Source organism: Carlito syrichta, unplaced genomic scaffold (assembly GCF_000164805.1).
Source record: "Carlito syrichta isolate Samal-C Ts95f unplaced genomic scaffold, Tarsius_syrichta-2.0.1 Scaffold304663, whole genome shotgun sequence".
Classification (NCBI taxonomy): domain Eukaryota; kingdom Metazoa; phylum Chordata; class Mammalia; order Primates; family Tarsiidae; genus Carlito; species Carlito syrichta.
The window spans coordinates 14,462-23,581 of record NW_007248759.1 but is presented as its reverse complement, the minus strand read 5'-3'; the positions used below and the strand labels follow the sequence as shown (position 1 = coordinate 23,581).

Genomic DNA, 9,120 nt, shown 5'->3' with positions numbered 1-9,120 from the left:
AACTCAAAAAAAAAAAAAAAAGTCTTCAAGACATACCACCACTCCCATCACCCCCATTCCATTGCCTTAGAAATAAAAATCCAAGCTTCTAAAAAGAGCATTCCAGAACTAATAAGATCAGGTCTCTGTCTCCTACCTTTCCAGTCTAGTGGAACTACATCTCCTGCTCTTTAAGTTCCTTAAACATAGAACTTCTGTGTCTGTTCATCCTGCTTCCAGTATCTGGAATGGCCTCCTTCCTTATTGGATAAATCCTACCAATTATTTAATACAAAACATTTGGACTGGTTTCATTACTAAGTCATAGGTTCAATTACAGTCCAGTGTGTCAGTTAAGAGCTTATATGGACGCAGAAATCAGAATGCAATTCACAAACCCAGGCTCCAGCTCCACCAGACTCTGTCAATTAATACTTGACTTTACTAACCAGAGCTTCTGTTTTGCTCCTGTAAATCAACTAATGTCCACACTTCTGCCCTGGGAGGCTGGCTAGAATGAATTATGCCAATAGATTCCCAGGACCCCTGCTTCCAGCAGGTCCTGGAGAACCCAGCAGGAGTTCAGAGGAAACAATGGGGAACCCCAGAGAAATGAAGAGGGAGTCAAAGCAGGGTATTCATTTCCCTGGTTCTTCCCTGTGAGGCTGCCTTGGGCAGGCTGAGCCCTTGAGAGTAAGCAGCTATTCTGCAATGTTCCCTTCTTCTGGGTACCACTAACTTCACCTTCTCCTTATCTCTGTCATCCAGGATGGTAATGGCTCTGCTGCTGCAAGCCTCAGGTTCCTGTACTATCCTTACCCACACCTCTGGAGTTAGTCTCTCTGAAAATAAGCCTTCCCTGAATTACCATAATTTGAGTGAGCTGCCTCCTTCCTGTTGTGGCTCTGATACACTAACTGGTTCCAGAAGTGGCCCCAAGAAAACTGTACAAGCAGGTGGCTCAAGGCTCCCATGACACCTGACCTACTCTCCCTTCTCTCCCTTAACCACATCTATGGACTCATGGGACTCCGTGAAAACAGCATGGGCCTAGTCCACAAAAGAACCCACCTGGTGTGCTAGCACTAGCCAAATGGATTGATCTTTCACTACAGCTTCTCAGGCGCAGAGGCTGGCCTGAAAGGCAGGGGTAAAAGCAAACTCTTGCAGCACGGGCAGTGGCTAGCAGGTGGCTGGCTGGTCAGGGACTGGGAAAGAATAACACTGGACAACTGAAGAGGAGGTCTGGAAGAGAGACGTGGATGCTCCTGTCTGAACGGTTGACAGTGTGAAGGAAGATGTCCTGTCCAAGAAAAGGCCCACCAGAAGCAGTCATGTAGAGTAGGCTCTCAATAATCAGGTGAGCAGATGGCCACTCCTGTGGATGTCAGGCAGACTTTCTCCAGCTACCCTGGCACTTGTTGACTGGGTACACTTACAAAGTGGTCATGGCAGCAGGAAGGAGGCTCTGCAAGAGCTTATCAACAGTCTCACTCTTGCTAAGGCCATGTAGATATATGGGGAAGTCTGCCCTATGACAAGCCTATTTTCTTAAAATTCACAGAAATGTTGCATCCTAAAATAACAAATACTTACACGGCATTTACTATGAGTCAGACACTACAAAAAGTATTTTTACATATACTAAGTCACTCAATCTTCACAATAACTCCACTTTTCAGGCTGGGGAAACTGAGGCACTAAGAGGTTAATAATTTTCCCAGGGTTACACATCTAAGATGCTGTGATGTTAGGAATGGAACCAGATGGTTCAGATCCACAGTCTAGTTTGCTACACTGCTCTTCACAAAAGTTCTACAATATTTGTTTACTAAAAAGCAGCACCTCCCTTTTCTCTCCCTACTTCTTAAATTAGAATTCTAAGAAGATGCTTATGTTTATCACTTGACATTGTCTGCCCCTGGCATATGGACCCCTGCTTCTGGAAGCCACATATCTCAACTGGAGAAACACATTCTGGGAGCAATAATTTTAACTATAGTTAAAATGACTGTAGTCACAGAAATTGTGCTATGTAATAGGTAAAACTACTAGAATGAAGTTCTAGTAACTTTCTAGAAAAGGGTCTAAAAATAGGTCCATCTTATACCACAGTCATCATATTACAGCATCATTCCAGTGGAAATGCCAGAGATGTTTCAAAACCTGAAGAAAAAGCATTCTCTGTGATTTTTAATAGTGTTCTTCAGGACAAATTTTGGCAAAGTGCTTTTCTCGGGAGTTGGGAGATAAAGAGGAAGATGAAGTTAATTAAAAAGTTGGTCATATAAAACCCAAAAATGTGCAGCACTAAGATCAATGAAAACACTATCATAACAGTTACAATTTGAACCTACTTCAGGTTGGTGATTAAATGGATCAGAAATTTAGTCTTATTTCTGAATCTAGAACGAGATCATTCTAGTCACAAATACTTGAGAAAAATGTCAACACTAAAGTTTAAATCAGTGTTGACCAAATACTAGTAAAACCAGTCATTTATTCTTCACATTAGAAATAATACTTCAAACCATGGTTTAACACAAGAAAACTACTGCTACATCACCATCAAACTCAGGAACAAAAACTCCAAAACAATAAGCTTTGTCTTGTGTCCATTTCAATTAAAAAAAAAAAAAGTATTCCAAAGGTTGTTGGAATTTAGAGTAAAGAGTTTCCTCCTAATCGTTTCCCTTCTTTGTGAGGCACCTTCCACAATGGCTTAACTAATTTGTTTATCAGTCAGAGCAAGTAGAAGGCAATTCACAAACACACACTTCATTATTTCTTGATCACATACCAGGGGCACTGCACGGGAAGTCTCAACACGAGGCCGGGGTGCAGTTGAATACATGTAGTTGAAGAGTCTGTCAATTTTTCTCAAAGGAACACCACCTCCTCGGTCACTCATCTAAGATAAGAAAGGATCATGCTCTGTGACCAGGTCCCCAAAGCAGCAAAATACCAACACACACTCGCAACATTATAGTTTAACTGCTGATGGGAGAGCACTGCTTCTGAAAAGGAATACCACATAATCCAAGTTGCAAATATAAGCATTTCCCTCACTGCTGGACCTAATACAACACTGCTAATATGTGAAATTCGAATACATAATAAACTCCATCTTAATACTGCTGTGGCTTTGTCTATTTCCTGAAGTCTCATTTACAATGCATTACAGCATAAAACTGGGTACAAGCTAAATCTATGTTGTATGTAACAATAAATTTGTTATTCCTTCCTGGTGGGTAGTGTGGTGACTAGGATCAAATTTAAAATGCATGTACCCTTTGACCCAGCAATGTCACTTTCAGAAATTTATCTAAAGAAAATAAGCAGAGCTGGGCTCGGTAGCTCAGCCTGTAATCCCATGCCTTGGGAGGCTGAGGTGAGTGGAACGCCTGAGCCCATGGGTTCGAGATCGCCTGGGCAACTTGGCGAGACCTCATCTCTACAATAAATCAAAAATTAGCCAGGCGTGGTAGCGCGCACCTGTAGTTCCAGCTACTTGGAAGGCTGAGGCGGAAGGATCGTTGGAGCCCAGCAGGTTGAGGCTGCGGTGGCCGGGAGTGGCCACTGCACTCCAGTGTGGGTGACAGAGTGAGACTCCAACTCAAAAAAAAGAAAAAAGAAAAAAAGCAGAAAAATATGCAAAGAATGTGTGAGAATATCTATCACAGTCCTGAGTAGCTAAAACTGAACAACAACCTAAACTGGAAATTAGTTAAGTAAACTAAAGTACATTCTAAAATAGCATATTATTCAACTATTAAATAAATATGATATAGAATTACATATATTGGCATAAAAGATGTCTATAAAAAATTGCTAATCAGCAAAAGGCAATTAGGAAAAAACATTTATATATTTTAATTTTATAATTATATTATTAAAAAGTCTGCAATGATACATAATTCTGTTTATGGAATGAGTGACTTTTCTTTTTTGAGGGGTTCAGTTTCTGAATTTTTTTCTTTTCTTTTCTTTTTTTTTTTTTTGAGTTGGAGTTTCACTCTGTCGCCCAGACTGGAGGGCAGTGGCCGCTCCCAGCCACCGCAGCCTCGACCTGGTGGGCTCCGGCGATCCTTCCGCCTCAGCCTTCCAAGTAGCTGGAACTACAGGCGCGTGCTACCACGCCCGGCTCATTTTTTGATTTATTGTAGAAATGAGGTCTTGCCAAGTTGCCCAGGCGGGTCTCAAACCCGCGGGCTCAGGCAATCCACTCACCTCAGCCTCCCAAAGCGCAGGATTACAGGCTGAGCCACCGAACCTGGTTTGAATTTTTTCATAATTACTTTTATTGTAGAAAAAACAGTATAATTTTCATTTTTAGGGAGGAAAAAACAGAACCACTACATTGTGTTTGCATCTACAAACAATTTTCGACATATAGTCCCATACAATGTTCTGACGAATACATAAGGCACATAGGTCTTTATATTATGTCATTTTCCAACTCAATCATATAGCAGACTGAATTCAGTATTTATTTACATGTTATTTTTGTTTTCCTTCACAGTTAGCATGGACGTATTTTCTTAGCTATTCTATAGCTTGTACTCTAATCTGCTATAGCCACTTTCCTTTGTCACAAAATCTAAATTGATTCTAATGCCTATAACATTAATGTAGTTGTCAAATACAAGCACTTCTGTTTTTAGTATATGTATATAGATATACAGATAGATTAAAACAGTACAAATGATATATATTAAAATCAATAGGCTGAATGGCTTATAGTTGAGTTTTTATAAATTTTTAACAATCTTTTGCTTGAGGTCAGGTTTTTGAGACCAGCCTGAGCAACTTGGTAAGACCCTATTATTACAAAAAAAAAATTAGCTAGAGTGGCAGCATACAAGTGCAGTCCCAGCTACAAGGGAGGCTGAGGCAAGAAAATCACTTGAACCCAGCAGTTCGAGGCTGCAGTGAGCTATGATTGTACCACTGTACTCCTGCCTGGGCAGCTGACTGAGACTTTATCTCTAAAAATAATAAGTCTTTATAGCATTATATATTACCTTTATAAAGAAAATAACATAGCTATTTTAATCTTCAAAATTAAAAATTCTGTCTTGGGCCAAGTGCGGTGGCTTGTGCCTATAATCCCAGCACTCTGGGAGGCCGAGGTGAGAGGATTGCCTGAGTCCTCGGGTTTGAGACCAGCCTGGGCAACTTGGCGAAATCTCATCTCTACAATAATTTTTTTTAAAAATTAGTCAGGCATGGTGGCGCGTGCCTGTAATTCCAGCTATTTGGAATGCTGAGGTAGAAGGATTGCCTGAGTCCAGCAGGTCAAGGCTGCAGTGGCTGGGAGCGTGCCACTGCACTCCAGCCTGGGTGACAGAGTGAGACTTCAACTCAAAAATAAAAATAAAAATAATAATTTTTTAAAAACCCCAAAAATTCTGTCTTAAAATGCCATTTGAAGATCTGTCTCTAATACATCTAAAATTGATTACAGTATAAAAGTATACAAGGATTTTATTAAGAATTTGTACATAGTGTTATGCTTGGAATTGTTCTTGGCCATGACGTCAAAGCTCTGTAAAGCAAGTTATTTTTAAAGTGCTCTGGGTATTTTGGGAAATTCATCAATGTGTTAATTATTTATTCTTAAATTCAGTGCTCTGCGCTACATTTGCTGATAACACGAGGAAGAAGTGTGGATGTTCTATAAATTTTAAGTAAACAATATTATTAGAATAGATAGGATAAAAAGGTAGACTTGAATAAAAATGTTCTGGTTTTCCATAACCCTCTGGCCAAAGAGACTGTGTCAATATAGCAGGTACAAAATAAGAAGTGACTTGCAAGCCGGGCTTGGTGGCTCAGCCTGTAATCCCGCGCCTTGGGAGGCTGAGGTGCGTGGATTGCCTGAGCCCGCGGGTTCGAGATCCACCGGGGCAACTTGGCAAGACCTAATCTCTACAATAAATCAAAATAATTAGCCGGGCGTGGTAGCGCGCGCCTGTAGTTCCAGCTTCTTGGAAGGCTGAGGCAGAAGGATCGCCAGAGTCCAGCAGGTGGAGTTTGCGGTGGCCATTGCACTCCAGATTGGGCGACAGAGTGAGACTCCAACTCAAAAAAAAAAAAAAGTGATTTACAGCCACAGGCTAGATATAAAAAGCAGAAGTGCTGAGCAGACAGCACAGAAGGGACTATGAGGCGCATCACCTTCCTAGAGGCGAACGGACAGACTAAGCCACAGGAATACAGTTCAAAACTACTATTAAAGTAACATACTTGGCTATGCAGCCAACAATGCAATAAACTGGAATCAGTGGGTTTTAAAGTCATCAGAAGAGTTTCCAAGAGAGCTGTGCCAGGTCAGAGGGTCTGAGTTCTTCAGGAAAAGGGAAGGAAGGAATAATGAGAGAGACGACAACTGGTCTGTATATACTTAAAGCAAGAATGGCACTTTGATGACAAATATATTGACAGAGAGATGTGAAAACTAAACAAGAAATCTAATTAAGATAATTTGAAGGGGAAAAAAATTCTAGAATCAGGTGAACAGAAACCTGTGCCAAGGAAAAGGAAAAGAGATTATGAAACAGATAAGATGTCAACAGGAAGGTTGAGGAAGAGAAGCCTGCCAATTATTTAAAAGTGTTCTCTTCAGTGCACAAAATCACCACTTCTCAATGTCATCTAACCAAGAGCTGCCATCTCTAACTTCCTGTTTCCCACAACACTGGGCTCCTTGGGCTAATTCAAGTGAATTTTAGGCCCAGAGGAAATGAACCACTACTGACTGACTTGATGACAGCTCTCAAGTCAGGACATTTACTAACCCTGTATTCATCCAGATCTCCTAAAGTCTCTTAGCCACCAGTGTTTCCACTGTCAAGTTTATAAAATCACCAACAGTGCATGATCCAAGACATTTAAATTTTAATTTAAAAGACATGTGCACTTAGTCCACTTCAAAGATATAGTGAGCTATGATCGTACTACTGCACTCTAGCCAGGGTAACAGAGCAAGAGCCTATCTCAAAAAAAAAAAAAAAAAAGTAGCTATAACACTTACATTATTTGTAGAACATAGACCAAACACAAAATCTGAAAGGGAAGCCATGGTTGCAAGACAGAAAAAACAATCTGCAGGATTTTTAACAGGGGGATAAAAGGTAAAAAAAAAAGTCAACAGTTTGAACAAGCTAAAAGAATGGGGTGGGACGGACAAACAAACCAGGTTTTGATTCTGAAAGTCTAGGGCAAATGATGGGGATCAAAGTTCAACTAAGAAGATGAAAGCAAGCATTTAATATGTAAAGAGAGGCTGCAAGAATAAATGCATTTATGGAGGAGTTTGGCTGTGAGAAGGGACCACTGGAGGAGGCAGTGACTAATATAGGTAGGGCTTTACAATGCCTCCTAGAATAATATTTTGAAGGTCTGTACAAGTCATTCTATGTTATTTTAAACAGCTTTATTGGAATATAATTTACATACCTTATAATTCATGCATTTAAAACATACAATTCAATGGTTTTTAATATATCCACAGATATGTACAACCATTACCACAATTATAAAATATTTTTATCATTTCTAAAAAGAACCTTGGATTCTTTAGCTATTACAACCCTAGGCAAACACAAATCTACTTTCTGTCCTATATATTTAACTATTCTGGACATTTCATATAAATCAATAATACAATATGTGGTCTTTTGTGACTGGCTTCTTTCACCTTGCATGATGCTTTCAATGTTGAAACACCCATTTTGTAACATATATCAATACAGTTTTGTGGCCAAATAACATTCCAGTGTATGGATATGCAACATTTTGTTTATTCATTCATTAGCTGATGGTCATTTTGCTTGGATTCACCTTTTAACTATTATAAATAGTGCTGCTATGAACATTCATGTGCAAGTTTTTGCTTGAATACCTGTTTTTAATCCTTTGCTGGTACAAACATAGGAGTAGAACTGCTGGATCGTTATGAACCTTTCTTGACATCAAAGAGACAGATTCCCTAAGCAAAGGGCACTCACCAACACAGAAGCAATCTCTGCTGAGTGCCCAAGAGCTCAGTGAACCCTAATCCATGCAACGATTGATGACCACAAGCAATGGAAAACAGCTGCAGCCCCGCACGCTAAATAAAGCACATCAAACAGAAGCAGAAAAGAGTGAAAGAAAGAACATGCTACAGCACAACTTAAGCCCCAAAGCAGAAAACCTGTGAGACTTATTATGAATCAAGTAAACCTTAATGGGAAAGTAGCTGACACATAACCAAAAAAATAGACACATTAGCATCTGGGCTAAAAAAAGAAAAAGTGACACATTCACCTCACTTTTAGAGCAAACAGATGGCATTGCCATATGTTTATCTATTTGTGCCTTGTCTTTTTAAATGAACAGCCAAGAGAGATTAACAACAACAAAAAAAAACCCTGATGAAACTGACAACACAGGGAGCACAGCCAAATTAAATTTTTTTAAACTATAATTAATATCCTCACAACAATAAGATAAAACTAGAATAGAACACTATATAAAGGAATAATAAAAACAAGAGTTCTTGGAAATTTATAAATATGATAAGGGAAATAAAAATTTTATAAAAGGGCTGGAAATTCAAAGTTAAGGAAATCTCACAGAATAGAATAAAAAGTTAACAGTTTTTTTAAAATATATATTTTTTATTTTAAAATTGTGGGGTACAGTTAAGGGTTAGGTATACAAATATTCATTATGCAGGTACCCTTGTTGATGAGGTGTGCCCCCCTTTCCCCAGACAGATATCGACTACTGTTAATCCCACCTCTCTTCCCCTCCCTGCCCCCCACATAGTTTACCGCCACTGTCAATCCTTTTCTTATAGTATTATGGTAGTTGTTCAAGGTCCACTTATGAGTGAGAACATGTGATACTCAGATCTTTGTTTCTGTGAGAGATCACTCAGTATTATAAACTCTAATTCCATCCGGGTTGCTGCAAAGTTCATGATTTTGTTCTTTTTTATGGCTGCGTAATATTCCACTGTGTATATGTACCACATTTTTTTAATCCAGTCCTCTTTTGAATGGACAGCACGGTTGGTTCCATGATCTTGCTATTGTGAACAATGCTGCAATAAACATACATGTGCAGGTATCTTTTTTATAGAGTGATTTG

At 39.4% G+C, this 9,120-nt stretch overlaps 1 protein-coding gene across 2 annotated transcripts in view; it reads right to left on the bottom strand.

The window, feature by feature from the left end:
• Positions 1-9,120, bottom strand: part of PDK1 (pyruvate dehydrogenase kinase 1) — a 24,175-nt gene that overhangs the window by 4,106 nt on the left and 10,949 nt on the right. For both annotated transcript variants that reach the window (XM_008060603.2, XM_021713677.1), the window contains one exon: positions 2,780-2,890. In XM_008060603.2, the coding sequence (XP_008058794.1) occupies positions 2,780-2,890 (111 nt within the window). The remainder of the gene's footprint in view (positions 1-2,779; positions 2,891-9,120) is intronic.